Source organism: Balaenoptera ricei, chromosome 12, assembly GCF_028023285.1.
Source record: "Balaenoptera ricei isolate mBalRic1 chromosome 12, mBalRic1.hap2, whole genome shotgun sequence".
NCBI lineage: Eukaryota > Metazoa > Chordata > Mammalia > Artiodactyla > Balaenopteridae > Balaenoptera > Balaenoptera ricei.
Genome location: NC_082650.1, coordinates 15,679,110 through 15,701,752, shown reverse-complemented (window position 1 = coordinate 15,701,752; position 22,643 = coordinate 15,679,110). Strand labels below are relative to the sequence as shown.

The window sequence follows — 22,643 nt, the reverse complement described above, 5'->3', positions numbered from 1 at the left end:
GCTTTCTCCTTTGGTAACTATAAGCTTGTTTCTATATCTGTGAGTCTGTTTCTGTTTTGACTTTTTAAATGTTTTTCACTGTTGTAAAACATACATAACATAAAATTTACCATTTTCAAGTGTACAATTCAGTGGCAATAAGCACATACACAGTGTTGTGCAACCATCACCACTATCCATTTCCAGAACGTTCTTTACCATCCCAAACAGAAACTCTGCACCCATTAAACAATAACTCCCCATGCCCCCTTCCCCAGTCCCTGGCAATCTCCAGTCTACTTTCTGTCTGTGAATTTGCTAGAATCAAACAATAGTTGTCCTTCTGTGTCTGGCTTCTTTCACTTAGCATAATGTTTCCAAGGTTCATCCATGTTGTAGCATGTGTCAGAATTTCATTAATTATAATTAACTTTTAATACTTAGAGAAAATTCTTATACAATAACTCATCCCTTAACAAAAGTGAGGTGACCCTTTATAAAAAGTGAGACTCATCCTTACTCTGTAAGAAGGGGGTGGTATGAAAATAATAAAGGCATGATGAGAAGTTACAAGCATCTGTCCAACCCAAAGCAAAATGGAATGCTTGTTCTGAATGTTTTTGTTTTGTTAAACTAATATAAAAGAGTCCCTAATGATTCTTGTGCTTGAATCATTGACACACACAAACACACACACACACCCCAAAATACATCACATAAAAACTAGAGAGAAGCTGCAGCCTAAGTCTCTGGTTTCAAATGGCAAAATCACATTGAGGCAAAATTATTCCTGTTTTCGCTGAATGCTGCTTAAAGGACTTGGGGTAGAGGGGGGTGCAGACGCGCTTGGAGGAGGCAGGATGAGCCATTCCTTTAAACTGCTCTTTAAAAAAAATTTTTTTTAAACATCTTTATTGGAGTGTAATTGCCTTACATTGGTGTGTTAGTTTCTGCTGTATAACAAAGTGAATCAGCTATACATATACAAGAATATATATTTTCTTCTGAAACAAGCCTTTTTTTCTCTTTGAACCAACAAGAAATGTTACAAGTGTCCCTTCAGTTTTATAATGGGGCTTAAAGTTAAGTTGTTAACCTTTAAGTGGGAGATGAGTCAGGAGAAGACGGCCACTCCCGCCACTGCAGCAGCCAACAGTCAACACGGAATGGCTGAAAAGACTGCTCTTCTGTCCTGTTTTCCCTAAAGCAGTGGATAAATCACTCAACCCCGGGGGCTGTTTATGGCCTTGTATATGGTGTTTCCAATGCAAATGCACATAGAGAAAAGGGTGAGAGTTAATCTACTTTTGATTGGGGAAGCGTTTCTTTTCTTGTGCAAAGGCGGGAGTTAGGTGGGTGGGAAGAGAGTTAAAAAGGATCGCAGAGTTTAGGAACTTTTGTCATCTTTGAGAGGCTGTGTTGTTTAAAGGCTGTCCCTGAGACCGAGGGGAGGGGGGAGGGGAGGGAGCAAAAGAGGAACACGGGGTTGGGTTACGATTCAATACAGCTTTTTTGCCACTTAGAGAGCTTAGGAGATCTGCCAGGGACTCTGTTAACCCTTGCCTTCCGGGCTCTGCTTCGCCCACTTAGCAGATGGATCAAGTTCACAGGAATTCACTCTGCAAACATTCAGTGCTGGGAGAGCTACAACAGAACCCCGGGTCATTGTGGACATCAGTTTTGTGGGAGAGAAGGAGCTACAAAAAATTTTTTAGAACACCAACACTGGATGTTGATTCCTCTGGCTTCCTTTATCATGGAATTGTAAATGCTCAGGGGAGCACCTGACCAGACCGGGTGGGAAGGATCAGAGAAAGATTTCTGGAAGAATCGTGAAGGAGGTGTTAGCCAGGTTAGGATGGTAGGAGGGACAGTCTTGGCATTTAGAATAGAATATGCGAAGACAGTGACCCATGAGAGAACAGGGGACATTCCCGAAGCTACAAGAAGCGAGTGCCTGTGTGCTGGGGGTGGTGATGGTGGAGAGGGAACAAGAAAGTGGTGAAAGATGAGCCCAGGCAGGGGTGCAAGCATTGAGGGCCCTCCCTCTGTGCCGCCACGCATGGCTGTGGGAAGTCACTGAAGGATTTTATGCAGGAGGCAGAACATCACATCTGAGCTCGAGAAAGATCACCCGGGATTCATTCTGAAAAGCTGGAGGGGGTGGGACCCACCATAGAGGGATTAGGTAGGATGTCCTCGCAGTAGTCCCCAGTGGAGAGGAGCCAGGAGACCAAGGCAGCGGTGAGGGAGAGGAGGACTCAGTTTCACAAGAGCTACAGGTGGGAGAGGCAGGATTTCTCGTCCAGGTGGACAGAGCAGGGGAGAGGGCCGGGGTCTGGGAGACTTTCGAGTGTCATGGGGACTTTGAGTGCATGTGTCTCCCCTAACGGTGATCTTCACACTCTCTCCCAACCATGCCACTCAAGGACTGAGCCTTCCTATGGCACTCTTACTACCCGTGGGCAGAGAAGGGTGGTGGGGGAGCTTTTTAGTATAATTTGTCAGTGTGCAGGTAGAGTTAACTTGCTTTCGAACCAAAAGAAGTTCCAGTCTGGCTATCTCCCCGTTCTACCGAGGAGGAACCTGGGACGCGGAAGGCCATACAGCAGCCGCTGCTACCAGCCAATGTGTGCTGGCCACCCGGGCCGGGCGCCTTAAATGAACGTTGTTGTTTAACCCCCAGAATAATGATCAGGTGGGTAGTTGTATTATCTCTACTTAACAGCTGAAGCAGTTAGTCTCAGCAAGGCCAGTAATCCACCGAAGGGCCGGCTCTCAGACCCAGGCTGCCTGCCTAGGCGGCTGGTGCATTTCCCACCACACAGCGTCTGGAGCCAAGGCCTTCGGGAGGAATCTCTGTCCTGTCCCTAGTGCCATGCTCTGTCCTCAGATAAATCTGCTGTCCTGGGAAAGCAGATCTGCAGCAGATGGAAACTTCATCGATTATAAGAAAAGGCATGTCATGTCCTTCTGTTGAGACTGTAAAACTACTATTGTAGAAATTCATCCTACACAGTCTCTTGAAAAATCATTTATGGAAACCTCATCCTATGAAGTCGATCTCTCTCTCTCTCTCTCTCTCTCTCTCTCTCTCTCTCCCTCTCCCTCTCTCCCTCTACCCCCTCCCTCCCTTCCTCTCTCTCTCTTTCAGTTCTAAGTAATAAGGTGCCCATGGACATTGTGCTTTTGATTTAAGAGAGGAGAAAAAATAGTTTTCCCAAAATCACACATTTCACTCTGTGGGTCTTGGAATTGGAACCAGGCCTCCAATACAACAAAAGGAAATCTTTGCATTTACCCCATTCAAGAGACCCAGTGCTCTTCAAGAAAGTCAAGTTTCTGGGGAGTGTCCCATCATGGTGGCCCACCTGCACCCTATTTTACCCTCCGCATAGCGCTTCTTCCCACTCCCCTGGAGGTTGCCAAGCCCATGGCTGTTTCTGTGTCAATAAATAACTTCTGGTTAAGACTGTGCTGTAATGAGATCAACAGCAGTATAGCCAGAGAAGCAATAAGATATGTCCTTAGGGCTGCTCATTGTTTTCGATACAATGAACGGAACCGTTTCCCCTATGCATTTCCATAGGGAAATGGATTACCTAATGCCGCCAGAGTATAATCACATTCATCCTCGTTGAAAAACTGCCCATAAAGAGATCGGTCCCTGTGTAGGTTCTTTATTTTAATATATCCAGTCTCGTTGTATTGCAATTTTCAAGTAGAATAGCTTGACCTTGAGGGTCATCATCAATCTGTGTGACTCAGTAGATGGGAAGTCGAGTGATGTCTTCCAGCATTTTCCTCTTTCTGTTTAACGTTGTCCAGGTAGCCCCTGCCTTGGGGGCCTGGTTGAAACTTTTATATGTTTCAGAGTCTCAAGTAAATTAGCATAAATTGCACCTACTGTATACAGACCAATTGCTATGAGAATTACCTATATCACAGTTCCTGTCTCAGTAAGAGACTAGAAAGTATTCCAACTCATTAAATAAGTCATATAGTTAATTACTGTCCCATTCATCATTAGTCAAGCATACACTAACTGGTCATGTGTATGTGGCAAAACTGACTGTATCTGTTTTAATGGGCCATTATTTGGTGTCCTTATTTCCAGATGTCTGATGCTCTAGAACTGAGAGTCCTCAGGTGAGGTATGGGTGGTTTTTGACCTGCAAACAGGAAATGTTTTGCTGAGAAATCCATGGCCACATTTTGATGTTTAGTGAAGGCCTTTAAGCCATCGGTGTACGAAGTGATGTGCAGAGTTCCGTGGAGGAGGTCAGAGCACCAAGAACAAAAATCCAGACTGTCGTCAAAAGCATGTTACTCTAATAAGCTGCCTACGGTACACGATCCCCTGTGACCCTTCCAGGGTCACTTACCCACAGTCGTAAGGAAGCTTTGCTGCACGAGTCCTGCACCTCTTTGTACATTTCATTTCTGTACACCACCCCTTTCCCCTGACGAAAGCTATGCTTTCAGAGCTGCTGTTTCTCTCTACATTGCTGATTGATCTTCATTTTATAGTGATTCCTGATTCTATAGCTTTTCAACTCTCTGCTTTCCAGGCTCTCCATTGTATACATTTTTTAATGAACTTAAAAGTAGCATGGTGCTAAAAGAACAGGAGAAATTCATTTGTAGTGTTTCTGCATGACTGGCTTTGTAAAGGAGTGTGTTCCTATGGGGAGAGCTACGCAGAGTCATGCAAATAAAGTGGGATGGAATGACCAACCTTGGGGGGACTGGCAAGGAAAGTGGGATCTTTTGAAGGAGTGGAGAACCATGTGCTAGTAAGAAGGAAGAGAACTTGTGAGTGGGATGGGAAAGCGTGAGCCAGTGTTGAAAGTAAAACGGCAGATGGCTGAGAGCTGGTGTGCTTGGCTGATGGAAGAGCAGGCCTGGGATGTGTGTTGATGAACACATGAAGAAAGTGGGTTCATCCTGTGAATGGACCGATATTAATTAAGATACAGTACGTGACAATCCTGGCACACGGCAGTCACCTGGTCAGTGAGAGTTGTGATTTTGGTAGGCTCCTAACTCATACCTAATAAAAACCACATTTAGTCCCAAAGTCAGCAGCAGACCTCTACTGTCTAAAGATACTGTATTAAGGACTAAAACCTTTGAAGCAGTGGTACAGGGTTTGGGGGGGGGGGGCAAGCTATAGTCAGCTGGTCCTGGTTTGAATGCAAGTAAGTCATGCACACGCTGTGTGACCTTGGGGAGCAATTGAACATTTCTAAGCTTCCAATAAAATGGGATTAACAATGGGACTCACCTCCTGGCGTTGCAGTGAAGATTAAATGAGATAATGCATATAAAGTAGTGAGCTCAGTACCTATCACCAAACCTTATAATAATAGTAATAACAATAATGCTAATGATAATAATAGTAGTAGTAGTAAATAGGAGTGAGGAGGAGTTAAACCTCAGGTGATCTAATAATGTAAATTTATTTTACTGATCTTTTATTTTCTTTCCCATATACAAAAGCCCTTGGGCTTTATTTAATTTTTCATAATTACCGTGTTTCAAATTACACCAGCAGTGCCGGGATTGTAATTGAGATGAATCAGTTTCTTTCTTTTTTTTTTTAATATTTATTTATTTATTTGGCTGCCTCAGGTCTTAGTTATGGCACGTGGAATCTTCAGTTGTGGCGTGCGAACTCTTAGTTGCAGCATGTGGGATCTAGTTCCCTGACCAGGGATCGAATCTGGGCCCCCTGCACTGGGAGCATGGAGTCTTAGCCACTGGACCACCAGGGAAGTCCCGAGATGAATTGGTTTCTTATTTTCAGTACTTAAAGATTTGCCAGGACATAATCCCTCTGCTACCTCATCAGCCTTTTCTTCATTTTTCCTCCTGAAGGATTATAGCCACATCTAATTGTATCTGTCTGCTTCCTTACCTGGCTCAGGACCTGGAGAGTAAAAAGGGAGTATATGCTAAGTAAAGTTAACCCAGTGAGGAGGAAAACATAACAAGAGTCAGAAAAAAGTAGGGTGACCAAAGGGCTCAAGGGAGTGGTTAATACACTTCCTTCCCTATCTTGTCAACGCCCACTAGGACCCTGGTGCCATGCTTTACTGCAGGCAGCCTGGAAAACTCTCTGGTTGCCCATTTTGAAGATTTTAAACATATTTTATATTTATTCACATTCAGTAAGCACATAGATTATCCCAGAAATGCTTTCCTCCTTTTTTGGTAGCTAGAAATGATGATCGGGTTAAAGTGTACAGAGAAAAAAGTAATGGTAGGTTTCAAATAAGTATGGAAAGATATTTCAGTATACAGTAGGACCTCTTCATGGGTATGTGTCCACCTCTCTTATTTTAAGAAGAGCTTTTGCATATGAGAACATTGTCGATGTAATTTGAAAACCCTAAGCACAATTTTTAAATAAATATTTAAATAAGCAATTTCACAAAGCAATAGAAAATTAAGGGTTTTTTTTGCTGTTCTTACAGAAAAGACTCCTGTAAGAACTTTTCTATTTGTTATAACTAAGGATAATAGAAGAGATTCATTTCAGTGTTATATTTGTACCCAGCTTCTTAATTATTATAACATTTTTAGATTTATTTATGTACATCAAATTCTTCCTCCTGATATCAATATGAAGTAAAGGCAATTGATTTTTATAATGGTTGTCAGAAGTGTAGTAAAAGATGGGCAACTAGTCACTTTAAGGACTTTAATATATGAATGCTAGTCCTGTTTCTTAATATCTTGCTTATATCATTAGATTACTGTTAACTACCGGTTCATAAATATTTTCTGCTTTTAGTTTTAGGGGAAAACCAAACAAATATTCCCCGATATTTGCTCTTTCGACTCAGTACTGCTGTTTTTAACAGAACTGCTGTCCCCCACCCCCTCCCCAAGTTTCTCTTTCTGGGACAAACTACCCGACCCTCCCCCTTTCCAGGTCCAGCTGTCCTGTCTCCTCCCCAGGGGGCACCTCCTACCCCTCCTTCTTTCAGGAGGAAGAAGTGAAACAATAGAGGGAACTGAGCTGGCACAAGTGTCATTTGTCACAGCTTAGCCAGAAGGCCATTCTCAGCATTTTTTACTGATGTCTTAGGTACTGAAACTATTATAGAAGGTAAATGAGGCTGAAACCTCCCTGTTTTTTATTCTTCTTTTACTCAAATATCTCAGAGCATTAATACTGACTTCCATATATGGCCAATTAAGATCAACCTCTATACCATCGGTTAGGAAAACTCTGAATAAGAACTGATATCATATCAGCAACAGAAGCTGCTTTCAACTTGAAATTAATTTGGGTTTCATTCCTGCGCTTGCATGTGTGGGTCTCTCTCCTTTCTCTTTTTTCTTCCCTTTCACGCTTTCTTCCCTCTTTCTCTTCCTGCCTCATTTCTTTCCTCTTCTTTTTCTCTTCTCTTTTCCCCCTTCCCCCTTCTTTCTCTTGCCCTCCTCCATTCTCTGCAACAGTATTGGCAGAAAGATTCGTCCTATTGATGCTATATTGTATTTGCAGCACAGTTCTCTGTGTTGGGGGTGGAGGGAGCTATGTTATATAGACTCAGGGACAACATTGTTCCCATAATAAGAGCTTTTGTTTCCAGCCTGATGGGGTGGCCAGAGACCCCCCAGTCTCATTTCTTTGGCTGTATCTTCCTCCCCCATGGATGTCAATAGAGGAAGAAAAGAGATTAACGTGAAGACTAGACTTCTGATGCTTTATGTGCAGGCTACAGCAGGAAATTTTAGTGTAAGCCCTGTTTCGTGGTTTATTTGGAAGAAAGATAAAAAGTTTCTTTCATTTGAAAATGGATTCTTCTATATTCTCACAGCCCTTTGTAAATAATTCTTATAACACTTAAATTGTTATCCTGTGATTTGTTTCTTTCTCCCTTACTGCCTTGTGAGCACCTAGAGGGTTAGGGGTCTTATCTTACTCATTTCCGAACGCCCCTTCCCGCAGTTCCCAGCACATAGGCCTGTGCCCACCCGCCCCCGCCGAAATCTTTATTGTAATAATGAGGTACATTATAATAAAGCTATTGAATGGGATACAATGTAGCCGTTATAATGAAAGAACTATGTTTACGTATAGGAGTTATGTGTATTTACATACACTGAATGGAAAAACAAAGTTGTGAATCAAGCATAAAATCTCATGTTTTATAGATATAATTATGCCCCAGAACATGACCCAGAAGCATGCACACTGCATCTTTATTTTTTTTTATTAATTTTTCTTGGAGTATAGTTGCTTTACAATGTTGTGTTAGCTTCTGCTGTGCAGCAAAGCGAATCAGCTATGCATATACGTATACCCACTCTTTTTTAGATTTCCTTCCCATTTAGGTCACCACAGAGCACTGGGTAGAGTTCCCTGTGCTGTACAGCAGGTTCTCGTTAGTTATCTTTTTTTTTTTTTTTTTTATAAATTTATTTATTTTATTTATTTTATTTTTGGCTGCGTTGGGTCTTCGTTGCTGCACACGGGCTTTCTCTAGTTGCGGCGAGCGGGGGCTACTCTTCATTGTGGTACACAGGTTTCTCATTGCAGTGGTTTCTCTTGTTGTGGAGCACGGGCTCTAGGCGCGCGGGCTTCAGTAGTTGTGGCACTCGGGCTCAGTAGTTGTGGCTCACAGGCTCCAGAGCGCAGGCTCAGTAGTTGTGGCACACGGGCTTAGTTGCTCCGTGGCATGTGGGATCTTCCCGGACCAGGGCCTGAACCCATGTCCCCTGCATTGGCAGGCGGATTCTTAACCACTGCGCCACCAGGGAAGCCCCTAGTTATCTATTTTATACATAGTAGTGTATATATGTCAATCCCAATCTCCCAATTCATCTCACCCCCTCTTCCCCCCTTGGTAACCATAAGTTTATTCTCTACATCTGGCACACCACATCTTTTTTTTGTTTTTTGTTTTTTTTTTTAATAAATTTATTTATTTATTTATTTTTAGCTGTGTTGGGTCTTCGTTTCTGTGCGAGGGCTTTCTCTAGTTGCGGTGAGCGGGGGCCACTCTTCATCGCGGTGCGCGGGCCTCTCACAATCGTGGCCTCTCTTGTTGTGGAGCATAGGCTCCAGACGCGCAGGCTCAGTAGTTGTGGCACACGGGCTTCGTTGCTCCGCGGCATGTGGGATCTTTCCGGACCAGGGCTCGAACCTGTGTCCCCTGCATTGGCAGGCAGATTCTCAACCACTGCGCCACCAGGGAAGCCCCACACCGCATCTTTAACCAGAGTTACCTCTGGAAAGTGACACCTGGGCAGAGAGGGAAGGCCCTTGAGAAGAAATAGGAAACTTTTAATTTCATATGCTCTGACTTGTTAGAATTTTGTTTTCTACAAGATCAAGTGGAGCTGACCAGTGTCAGCTTGGCCAGATAGACAGTGCTCCCCACCCAGACTTCCCAAGAGAGGTGCTCATCTTCCTGTCCTCCACCTTTGGTCTCGTCCCTTCACCTTGGCTCTTACAGTCACCTTCTGTCTTCCTCTGTGTTCACCATTGCCAGTTATCCCCTCCGATCATTCCAGGCTTCCTCCCTCCATCTTCTTCTTCCCTACACCTCCCACCAGCCTGTTCATGGATAGATGGATGCATGCATGCATGGATAGATGGGTGGATGCATGGATGGATAGATGCATGGATGGATAGATGCATGGATGGGTGGATACATGGATAGATGCATGGATGGATGCATGCATGGATGGATGGATACATGGATAGATGCATGGATGGATGGATAGATGCATGGATGGATGGATACATGGATAGATGCATGGATGGATGGATAGATGCATGGATGGATGCATGCATGGCTGGATAGATGCATGGATGGATGGATACATGGATAGATGCATGGATGGATGCATGCATGGCTGGATAGATGCATGGATGGATGGATACATGGATAGATGCATGGATGGATGCATGCATGGATGGATAGATGCATGGATGGATGGACAGATCAATCGATTGATCCTCCCTGATCCTACATCTCTTCCAGTTACTGCCCCACCACTCTCCTTCCTTTACATCCCAACGTCTCAAAATATATGCTCATCTATTACCCCACTTCCAAATCAGTCTGCAGTTCTCTCTAGTCACTGGATTTGGGACTCCATTATCCCCTGGGTTTTCCTGAGACTGTTTCTGAACAAGGTGGGAAGCACACATCTGGCTCTGTGCTCCCACTTAGGGGTACGACCTCCCATCAGTGTGGGCCAGGGTTCTGTGCTGCCCGAGGCCTCGTGGCTCTCAATTTGCCTTGCTACTCTCCTCCACAAGGGACCTTTGGTGTTCTCACTGCAACATGGGAGACTCTCTGGAGGTGCCATGACCTGCTGACACCCTCCAAGGTTGCAGTTTGCTAGCACTGAGATAGCCTGAAACCGCTTTCTCATGGCCAGGACTGGATGTGCCCCTGGGCCCTGAAGGTGGGAGGACATTTGGGCCCCATGCTTCTGTCACTGCTGCATAAGATGGGGCCCAAAGTTGCACAAAGAGCTCTCTCAACAGGCCACTCAGTTTTTCTTCCCAAATCTTGTGCCCGGCAAACCCCTCCTTGGGGATGTCCTACAGTCCGCCTCATCTTCGCACATCCAAGACCAAGGCGCTGTCTTTACCTGCAGACCACCACCCTCATCTCTTCAGTTCCCTCGGGAATGCAGAGGGAAGGTGCGTGAGTGGGGATTCGGGCAGGGCCCTGTGATTGTGAACCCATCGTGTCCCTCGTGATGTTCCTGAAGGGCAGCATTTGTGCAGAAGGCAACAGCTGGAAAATAAAACTCGTATTTCTTCTCCAAGCTTCTCTAACAAGAGCAGGATGAGCAGCCCTGAGCCACATGAAGACCTACCCTGTAGATGAGCGAGGCCAAAAGACATGCCTTGTCTCCTTTCTACCATGGATCCCCAGAGATGTCTTGAAGTGTTGGTGTGGGTGTGAGGCAGTCCAGTGCAGGTCTCAGTCAGCTGGAAAGGCCGAGAACCGCCCTGCCAAGGTCTCTGCGGGTTAGCTTTCCCTCACCAGCCACCTGGGAGAGAAACTCAGAAGGATGAAAGCTGGTGGAGACTTCTCCCCGGAGGGAGCGCCCAGCTCTCTCCAAGCTGCAGCCAACGGGACAAGGAGACGAGGGGCTGGCAGCGTCCTTGCTGGGAGCCAGGAGAGCAGCACCGCCCTCCTCGGAGCTGAAGGTGAGAGAAGAGACTCCCTTCTCCTGAAAGCTGTCTGCCTTGACTGGCTCCTTTCTCTCGGTCTCCGCATCTAATTAAATACAGCTCCACTCTGTGGAACTTGTGGAGGACCGACTCCGATCTTACCTGTGCTGCTGTCCGGGTCTAACTGGCCTCCGAACTGGCAGTTTTATAGCTAATGTTCTATTTTCTGATGCTGGGATGATCTTTGGACTCATGGCATCTGTCAGTGGTTGCCTCCACCTAAGAGCACGGAAGGTTCTCCTTGATCAAGCCTCTCCTGACTGTAGCCTCTCTCACTTTGCAGCCCCACTCCAGGGTCTGTGGACATGCGCATGTCCTGCTCCCTCAGCCCATCTCAGCTCCTTTTATTTTATTGGCCATGCCATGTGGCATGTGGGATCTTAGTTCCCCGACCAGGGATCGAACCCAAGCCCCCTGCACTGGAAGCGTGGAGTCTTAACCACTGGACCGCCAGGGAAGCCCCTCGGCTCCTTTTAGTGTCCTGACTGCACCCTGCCTTTCGTTACCATGTGCCCCTTTACTCTTTTCAATCTTCCTGGGTGTTGTGTCTCCTTCTAGTTTCTCTCTATTCTAACTCCTGGTCATCCTTAAAGATTCACCTCCACCATCACCTTCTCCAGAAGACTTCTCCCTGACCTGGAATTGCCCACTTCCTCCTCTGCCTTCTTCTCCCATGTGCTGAATATTTATCAGTCATGCTGCCTAAACACTGTATTGTACTTAGTTGTTTATACTTGCTTTTCAACTACATGGGGAACTCCTTGGGGGAAGGGATCATGTTTTATTCATTTTATTTAATTCCTAGCTTGTAAAACAGAACTTGGCATGCATTCTTATGACCTCAAAAAGAGGGGGGAAGGAGGGTTTGTATGAATAAATGTGAATGTGCTTTTTGAACTGTAAATTGACACACAAATGTAAGATATTGTAGTATCAACAGCATCCCAATGTAATACATGAAACTTGGAGACAGGTTTTATATAAACAAATGATTACTCTCTAGTAAAGGTGGACGAGTTGGAGAAACCAAAGAAGATGCATCCTCCAAAATAAAGACCAAAAATCTTACACAGGAGTTATAACAAAGGGCTTAGAATTTGGAAGTGCTAACACAAAAACTAGGCCAAAAAGAGGAAGCCAAAGAGATAGAATTTTGAAACCTGGGCAAGAGGAATTAGGAACAGAACATTTTCTTCATTTTGTTTCTACAATGTATCTTCAAGAAAGAGATAGAGTAGAAAAAAATATTAAGTACCAATCTAAATAAATCTTTTCTCTTCTTGTGGTTTATCTTCATTTTCATGTTAAACAGATTAGAATTTTAAACGTTATTTTAGAGGAAAAAAGAGAGACAAGCACGGGGGTATTAGCTTAATTCTTTCAGGACATCGTAAAGAAATAAAACGAGCTACCAAGGACACTGAGTTTGAATTCTGTTCCAGTTCTGGAAGCATCCTTTCTCCAGCATCTCTGCTGGACTGTTGTCTAGACCAGACCTTCTGAAACTATCTGTGGTGAGGGACAAGCGTGCGTGTGTGTGTGTTTTCCTATCAGCCACACACTGACACTTTTGTAAAACACCACAAAAAATGAATTACTAGAAAAACAAAATAGAAGCTATCAGACTTGCAAAATACAAGCCCAAATTTATCATTAGATTCAACAAATATCATTCTGTCAAAATGCTATAAAAGTTTCTACATGCTTTCTCTCAAGTTCTGCACTTATCTATCTTGTAGATCAGTAACAGTTTGCAAACTGGCAGTCCATTTATCACACTTCAAATAGCACCGAGTTCAACTTTACTTGGATATATTCAATAACAGACATCACAGGAATGAAAAAGTTATTGAGAAGAGGGCACACGTGTACAAATCTTACAATGGTGGAGCTGTTGATTAGAAAAGAAATACTTTAGGTAAAATTTATAGTAGTATAATGAAAATTTTTTCGAATGGTGTAAAGCTCTTTTTTGTATCTCCTCCCTACCCTCCTCAAAATTGAGTGAATTCTTTGATCCTCTTGGAGAATAATTGTTTTCGGCGCAAAAGTTTTAAATTTATCTTTCATTGTTAACTGTAGGGTAACCATAGGTGCTGACATCAAGCCAATAAAATTAAAAAGCAGCATGACAGGCTCTAATAAATTTCATTGGTGTCTTTACTCTGTCATTTGAGCACAGAATGAACTATTATTATCACTGAGCTTCAAACCTCTCATTTTGGCTTCAGATAATTACAGCTGCTAATGCAGTGCATGCTACAGTAGTTTTCAGTAACTGGTTTAGGGTTAAAGTATCATATTTAAAAGACTTAATTATGATCAGTAGGGGAACACGTTGTGGCCATATGGCTTTGATCTGTTTTCTAGAGTGGCCTGCAAAAATCTGGACTCCTAACGATCTATTTTCTCAACGATTTCAGAAAACAAGCAGCGTTTAAAATCTAGTTCCTCTACCACGGACTCTGGGGTTTTGAAACTCTTTCATTTGGAGATGGGCCATCCTCTGTTGGAAGTGGGCCATGGTTCTTTGTCTCTCACCCCAGATGAAATTCTTCAACCCCCTTAACTCAGTCTTTCCCTGACATGAAGAATTTAGTATCAGGTTTCTGCAAAATGAACCAGCTTTGTACTTGAAGTGAGAAAAAGGATTCTTCCTTTTCTCCTTAAACTCCATTGCAGCTGGCCAGGTGAATCTGGAATATATGCGTCATCTACGTCCCAATCTTCACGCTGCTGTTGGGTGTGGATCACGCCTGCCAATATCGTTGTTTCACTTTTCAATTTTGTATTCATCTATAACCTTTGTTTTACCTTCTTAATTTTGCATATGACTTGTCCTTTTGAAATGTTGATCAAAGTATGAAACAACTATCAAATATAAGCATTCAATGCAGTTAAATATTAGCCCATCTCTTTGTGCCATGTGTAATTTTATGAAACTATCAAGGAATACATTTTTTTTTGAGGAAGCCTAAGTTAGATTTATACTTGTTCAAAATGCACTCTTACTTCCATTCTAGCCTTCTTGAGCATTTCTTATTTGGGCGTTATCGCTATAGCCTATACAGATACTTAAGTTCCTTATGACTGTTCCACTCATAGAAGTAAGGAGGCTGGGTCTTGCTCTTGTGGGTTTTTAATGGCAATTACACTTAAACCTTGGGAGTCTAATTTCTTATTGAGATGACCACTTTCTGAAGAAGAAATGATGTTACCACCAACCTTGTTAAAACACAAAAAGGCTTATGAACATCGGTTCCTGCATGACCACGATTTTAGCAATAAAGAACCAGAATGGTAAGCTATATGACGCAATCGGTGAACCATGCTACGGAGACAGTTCCTGACGAAGCCTGACCTGTTTTTCATTTGAGGAACATGGAGGGCATGAGAGGGTGGCCGTGGCTTATTAAAAGACAAAAGCAACAATTATCTGATGGTTCTTACATTTCAGCTTCTCCTTTCACTAGTTGCACTTAAACGGTATTGTGTTTGCGATTGGCCAATGGAATGTGGTTGAGTGCTGGGATTTTCACGGTCTGGCTGACTTTTCCCAGGGTGACTTCCCCAGTGCTGCAGAACTCTGGGTGACGTTTGGTGGAGAGCAATACTGCATTGTTCAGCCCAGGGCGGGGAACTGTATTTATTTTTGATTTTACGTTATTTCAGCTGTTTTCACTTTTTTCTTTATTGTTTTCTTGCCTCCTACAGAGTTCTCTTTTCAAGGCTGGCTGGGGGAAGGGGGACACTCAGTTATGGACTCAGCACACAGCGTGGAGAGCAGATTTCCCCTCTCTCAGCAGTTCAAATAGCTTCTAAGCCACGTGCATTTAACCCACTGTGGGTCTGAGCCCACGTTAGCTCCGTGGGGAGCTGTTTCCATGTTAAAATATATAAAATCCTTTCAAGCTGTCTGTGACTCCTTAACATGGCCTATTGGATAGCATACGTGAGTGACGTGCTTATTTTATTTTAAAAAGTTTTTTTAAATAATCTGGTATTTGAGGATAAATTTAAGTCTAGACTTCAGCAACTGATAGCTTTCTGACTTTTTAAGTTATGTTTAAAACAACTGTGTCACATTTCAGAATTTTTTTTTTTTTTTTGCTATACCACATGGCTTGTAGGATTTTAGTTCCATGACCAGGGATTGAACCCGGGCCATGGCAGTGAAAGTGTTGAGTCCTAACCATTGGACCACCAGAATTTCAGAATTTTTACTTCTGGTTTCCCACTGTATGAATTTTAAAGTATTGTTTTATCATATAAATCAGTCAAGGAGATAGCAGGCAATGTTGTATGCCAAAACTCTGACTCTATCAGTAACCATGGTCATTATATTATCCATCTAGGGAAGCACTAATACATTTTGGGCGTAAGTATGTCACCGTACATACACTCTTTCTCCTTGCTCAAACTCCCTGTTCTACAAGTAGGGCAGTATTTCATTATTAATAAAAGAGAAATTCTGCCTTCTCATGGTAGAGTTAATGAGCACATTAGTATAATAATTACTTGAAACAGTTATGAAAGATTCCTCATGCATAACTAAAGATGACTTGAAAAAGGACAGGGGTGTTTAAGACATTCTTCTCATTGATTTCACAGGATTACCTTGACTGCATCAGGGACCAAACGAAACTTCCTCTGGGGGCAGAAGAAAGATCAGCCCTTTTTGGAAACATACAGGATATCTACCACTTTAATAGGTAAGCTAATACTCAAAAGATTGTTCTCACATAAGAACATTATGAATTTTTCTCAAATGAACGTGGCCTAAGAAAACTTACTTGAAATCCCTGATTTGACTTCATAAATTTTTGTGGCCTATCATGCCGTGAAATCTTCTACCTGGAAACATCCTTGTTTGTATATGAGTCTCACATTTATTCAAAATCCCATCCCGCTCCATCCTCCTGGCTCAGAGAAGAGACCTATTCACCCTGACAGAGCAGAGGCATCTTTCTTCCACAGTAGAACGTGAACAGGGCATCCAAAAATATGTGCTGGCTTGGTCTCCAGCAGCCCCACCTCCGCCGGACTTTCTAAAAATTTTCTTCTGCCTAGGGAGTGGGCAGGAGGGAGTAAACACACAATAAATACTTTAATCATAACAGATATTAATTCAGATTAATTAATAGTTAAAATTTACAATGCTTAATTTAATTCAAACATGTATTGAGTACCTGCTGTGTAGCAGGAAGTGGGCTTAGAAAAGTATCGTAGTAAACAAGGCATACAGGGAGCCGAAGGGGATAGGGCAGGCAAATCAGTTCTTATAATGTATTGTGGTACTTCTTGGAAGACCAGGTAGTAGGCAGGTAAAGAGCATAGACTGGTTTCCAACATCTCTGGGTTTGCATGCCAACTGAGCCATGTGTGTATTCTTTGGGGAATTTTTAACAGAATACAGATGGTCCCCGACTTACGATGGTTCACCTCATGATTTGACTGTACGATGGTGTGAAAGCAAGACGTGTTCAGTAGAAACTGTACTTCAAATGTTGAATTTTGATTTTTTCCTGGGCAGTGAGCCGCAGCTCGCAGTCACGCACGCCGTCACGAGGGTAAACAACCAATACGCTTACAACCATTTTGTTTTTTACTTTCAATACAGTATTCAATAAATTGCATGAGATATTCAGCACTTTAGTATAAAAGAGGCTTTGTGTTCAATGATTTTGCCCAACTGTAGGTTAATGTAAGTGTTCTGAACACATTTAAGGTAGGCAAAGCTCAGCTTTTGTGTTTGGTAGGTTAAGTGTATTTTAATGCATTTCCAAGTTATGACATTTTCAACTTACAGTGGGTTTATTGGGACATAACCCCATCATAATTGGAGAAAGATCTGTAGAATGTACTGGGGAAAGATCTGTAGAATGTACCTAACTCCCTCATTTCAAGTCTTTGCTCAAAACTTCCTTTCTCAATGATGTGAACCCGGCACCCAAGCACACACCTTACCTGCTCACTTTTTCTTTTTCTCCAGGCATTTAGCAATTTCTACCATAGTCTGTGATTGACGTTTATGTCTGTTGTTTCCTTCCTCCCCGCCCCCACTCACAGAACAATCCCTGAGGGCAGAGATCTGCCAGTTTTGCTGCTACCCAAGTACCTTAAGCAGAGTCTGGCTTGTGGGACCCTCCAAACTTTTGTGGAATGAAGGAACAAATGCAAACAATAGGAATATCTACCTCACGTGGTTATTGTGAAGCTTCAGTGAGCTGAAGTACTTCATGTGCCTCACTCAATGCCAGCACAGAGTAAACAGCACAATATTAGCCAGTGATGATGACATTGATTTTATTATAGTAAAATCCCCTTATAAAGTCCTACAGTGCCCTATTATTGGGTGACTCAACCTTAGTGCAAATTATAAATCCTCCCCCTCTTTGCTCACTGAAGCTGGTGTATGTGAGCTCCTTGAGGGTAGGATCCACATCTCCTTTGCCATCCCTAACATCCATGTGGATCCCTAACACCTAGCCCAAGCCTGGCCTCTGGGAGACATGTTTGAATTACATCAACTCGTCCCTTAATTTTGAAAGCCTGGGATATGAAAAAGGCCAGTGTTGCAACATCTCTTTTCATTTGACTCAGTAGACTTTGAAAACCAATTTGCATGTTCCAAGATAGTGGTTCTCAACCCAGGCTGCACACTGGAATCATCTGGGAAGGATTGTGTGTGTGTGTGTGTGTGTGTATGGTTTTTTGTGTGTGTGTTTTTTGTTTTTAATATGATGACTCCTACTCCTAGAAGTTCTGATTAGAACTTCTAGGTCTAGGGTGTGGACCACGGCATCAGGATTTTGTAAAAGGTCCTCAGATGTTTGTAATGTGCAGCCATGGTTGAGAAGCACTGTCTAGATAAAATAAACACGATAATAAGAAAATAGAGAAAGGGCATTAAAAAATTGAAATAGGGGGAATTCCCTGGCGGTCCAGTGGTTAGGACTCCGCACCCTCACTGCCAAGGGCCCGGGTTTGATCCCTGGTTGGGGAACTAAGATCCCACAAGCCGGGTGGTGCAGCCAAAAAACAAAAAAATTGAATTTGGGGAATTTAGAGTCTGTGTGTCCATTAGTAACATGCTGGTATTAGAGCAGGCTTCCATTTAGCAGTCGCTGAGGTTAAAAATCCAGGAGCCCCTGAGTGGCTTCTCCGCCCAGATCCCACCAATGGCACAGTAACCCAGGAAGAGAAACAAGGCCTAGATGCTGGGAGGCCCTGGCGTAAGCCTTCTGGTGGTTTGGCTGTAAGTTGACTGTAATGACTGCTTATCTAGGGCTTGCTTCTTGCCCGAGGCCATGAAGCTTTATGTGCATTATCACTTTATGCAAGTCTGGGCTTCTCTGACTGCAAACCCCAGGCATCAAGTGGCATGCCCTCCTGCCAGAGTAGAGCCCTGCTTTTCAGGTCTTGGTTTACGGCATAGTCCAGGAAAGGGGTTCTACTCCCCGGCGTTTACATCTTCATGTGTTTCCTAATTTAAAGGAAGATAAGACTGAAGTAGCCCCCGATGTCAACCAAAAGAGACCTTGGCTGCAATCTATGGAAGACTGAGAAGATCTTTACGTGCCTGAGTTGGTTCTCTCTCTGTTCTCTTTTCTCTTTGGTGTTCTCTGAATGAGGAAGTCAGACGTGACTAGAATAAACCTGAGTCAGGATGATGATATATGTGGCATCAGTGTAGTGGCACAATTCATGTTACCATGTTCATGCTTATCCCTTTTGTAGATCACATTTTTATATCTCCTGCACGTGCATTGTCTCATTTAATCCTCTTAACATCTCTGAGGTAGATAAGATGCAAAAATGTATACACATTGATTAGACACAGGAATCAGTGTAGAAAGTCCTTTGCTCAAGGACACAGAGCTAGAAATCCATCCTAGCCTATTTTGAACACACCTGGTTTTGTCAAATCTCAACTGGTATTCTTACTATTTTTAATTATTTTCAAGAACATCTTCCTGTTTAACTTTTACAGTTGAATTGTCTGTACTGTTTTGTCCCTATTCACTTTTATTTCCTTTCTCTTAAATCTGGACTCTAAATTTAGAGCTCAAATGTCTTTGCTATTATATTCGACTAAATAAGAGTATTGATGTGACTTTTTATGTTAATGCCTCTTATGAATCCCCTATTCTATACCTTACATCAGTTGATTTCAAAGATACAGCTATCTGGCAAATCTGTGGTTAAGGCTTGAAATAATTTTAAAGTTTCTGTTATTAGTTCAGGTCCAGGTTTTTCAACATAATATAATGCTATTGTGCCCAACTAAGCAAGATGTAAAACTCTAAAATTAAAGAGGGCAAAAAGAAAATGGGTTTATTTTGGCCTGGAAAATTCAGCTGATTAGATTTTGTTTTTTAGGAAATATTCCCAAAATACAGGAACGCATAGAGTACTATGATAAACACCCATGGAGCACCCTCAGTCTATCAAGGCCTTCCCTTGTGCCGTATTTGCTTTAGAAATTCTTTTTTTTTAAATTTATTTATTTATGGCTGCTTTGGGTCTTCGTTGCTGTGCATGGGCTTTCTCTAGTTGCGGCGAGCAAGGACTACTCTTCCTTGTGGTGTGCGGGCTTCTCTTTGCAGCGGCTTCACTTGTTGCGGAACATGGGCTGTAGGCGCAGCGCGCAGGCTTCAGTAGTTGTGGCACGTGGGCTCAGTAGTTGTGGCTCGCGGGCTCTAGAGCACAGGCTCAGTAGTTGTGGTGCACGGCCTTAGTTGCTGCGCATCATGTGGGATCTTCCCGGACCAGGGATCGAACCCATATCCCCTGCATTGGCAGGCAGATTCTTAACCACTGCGCCACCAGGGAAGTTTCTGCTTTAGAAATTCTTGAAAGCATAAAGGCGTTACAAATAATGCTGAGTCCCCTGATATACCCCTCCCAATTGCATCCTGCTCTGTGGAGAATGGCACAGTGATGTGCTGGTGTACCAGTTCTCCAGGGTGAGGGCAGGGGAGGGAGAATCTGGGATTTATAGTGTTTGCCAGTTTCTCTGGTGTAAACACACCCATCACTGCAGATTCAAGCTACTAAGAAGACATCACTGAACATGGAATTAGGAAGAGATGTACAGAATTGGCTCAGAAAAGCCAGTACAATCTGGCTCAAATTACCACTATAACTATAACTGCTATCCAAGACTTGATGTTTCATTCCCAAGTATGATCTTTGTTGCCATGACTATGTATGTAAGTATTTATTTAAAATACAGGGCTTCCCTGATGGCACAGTGGTTAAGAATCCACCTGCCAATGCAGGGGACACGGGTTTGATCCCTGGTCTGGGAAGATCCCACATGCCGTGGAGCAACTAAGCCCATGCGCCACAACTACTGAGCCTGCGCTCTAGAGCCCGTGAGCTACAACTACTGAGCCCACGTGCCTACAGCCCGTGCTCCACAACAAGAGAAGCCACCGCAGTGAGAAGCCCGTGCACCGCAAGGAAGAGTAGTCCCCGCTCGCTGCAACTAGAGAAAGCCCACACACAGCAATGAAGACCCAGCGCAGCCAGAAATAAATAAATAAATAAAAATTTTAAAAGATAAAATACATAGCATGCTTTAACTTATTTCAAACATGGCATAAATCGTGTCAACCTTTTAGAAATTTTTTTCACTCAATGTTGCTTTTGAGATTTATAGCTCTACTTTGCTTATTTTAACTGTGATATAATATTCCATTGGGGGATACATTACCTTGCATTTTGCCAAATGCAGTTAAGACTAAGCCTCTTTTCTTGTTTTTTTGGCCACTTTGATTTCTTCTGTGAATTTCTGGTTTATACCCATTGATCATTTTTCTGTCAGGATGTTTCTTTTTCTTTTCTTTTTTTTTTTAAATACCTATACCTATTTATTTATTTATTTGGTTGCACTTAGTTGCGGCAGGTGGGCTCCTTAGTTGTGGCATGCGAACTCTTAGTTTGTGGCATGCATGTGGGATCTAGTTCCCTGACCAGGGATAGAACCCAGGCCCCCTGCAATGGGAGTGAGGGGTCTTAATCACTGCGCCACCAGGGAAGTCCCAGGATGTTTCTTTTTCTTAGGGTTGTGTAGGAGTTCTTGATGAATTCTCCCTGGAGATCGTTGTGGATTATGTGAGTTGTAATCCTCCCTTAGTATGAGACTTGTCTTTTAACTTTAATTATGGTTTCTTTGAAAAGAAGTTATAAAATTCATAAGTTTGACTACTCTAAGTAAATATAATATTTATAGTATGTGGATTTTGTGTTTGTTTAAAAAATTACCTCCTACTCTCAGTTCATAAACATACTCTATATTTTTCCTGAAAGTCTTAAAATTTTGCTTTTCACTTATGTCCTTATCTAACTAAAATTGATGGAAGTATGGTTTGTAGTAGGAAATCCAAATCCTTATTTTCATATGGCTAGCTGATGGTCCCATCACCATAGGCTGAAAAGTACATCCTTTCTGTGCCGATTTGTAGTTCCACATTCCTCCTAGGTGAGGTTTATGTGTATGTATGGTCCTGTTTCTGGGCTCTGTGTTTTGTTTTGTTGGTCTCTTTGTCCATCCTTACTCCATACCACATTGTCTTAATAATTAAATCCACACTGCTCTTCTTCAACAATGGCTTAGCATTTCTTAACTCTTTGCACTGCCAAGTGATTTTTTTTTTGCATTAATTTGTCAAGTTCCATGAAAAACTCTGTTGGGACTTTTATTGGAATTCGATTTAATTTTTAGATTAATTTTGGCAGAATTGACATCTTCGCAATATTGTCATCCTATCTGTAAAAATATCTCATCAATCAAGCTTTTCTAAAATGCCCTATAATAATATTTTATAGTTTCTCCATCACATTCATACATGTGACTTTTAAAAATTTATTCTTTTTGATGTTATTTTTGACTAGAATAATTCTTCTATTTTTAAATTAGCCATTATTGTCATGTAGGAATGCTTTTAATTTTTATATGTTGATGCTATATCCAACTAACTCTCTAAACTGTCCCATCAGTTCTAATAATGTTTTATAGATCCTTTTGGATTTTCTATGTAGACAGTAGTGTCTGAAAATGAGGAGAATTTTTTGTCTTCCTTTACAGTTCTTCTACCCCTTATGTTTTTTTCTTGTCTTACTGCTTTGGGTACGTCTTTCCATACAAAGTTGATTAGATGTTGGCATTCTTATCTTTTTTCTGACATTAGCAGGAATGCTTTAACTGTTTACCATTAAGTATGATGTTTTTTCCAAGACTTAGATAGACACTTGTTTCTATTTTGCTAAGATTTTAGTGTGAATGAAAATTGAATTTTATTGAATACATAATCATCCTGTAAGAAAATTAGCATATGACTTTTCTCCTATTCTTAATGAGGCAAATTATATTAATAGGCCTTCTGATTTGAATCATATATACACTACTAGAATAAACCCTACCTGGCCATGATGTTTCATG

At 42.4% G+C, this 22,643-nt stretch overlaps 1 protein-coding gene across 4 annotated transcripts in view; it reads left to right on the top strand.

Annotated features, from left to right (window-relative positions):
* The window catches only part of PLEKHG1 (pleckstrin homology and RhoGEF domain containing G1), a 223,414-nt gene that overhangs the window by 147,716 nt on the left and 53,055 nt on the right, over positions 1-22,643 (top strand). For all 4 annotated transcript variants that reach the window (XM_059940997.1, XM_059940996.1, XM_059940998.1 and 1 more), the window contains one exon: positions 15,806-15,906. In XM_059940997.1, coding sequence (XP_059796980.1) covers positions 15,806-15,906 — 101 coding nt within the window. The remainder of the gene's footprint in view (positions 1-15,805; positions 15,907-22,643) is intronic.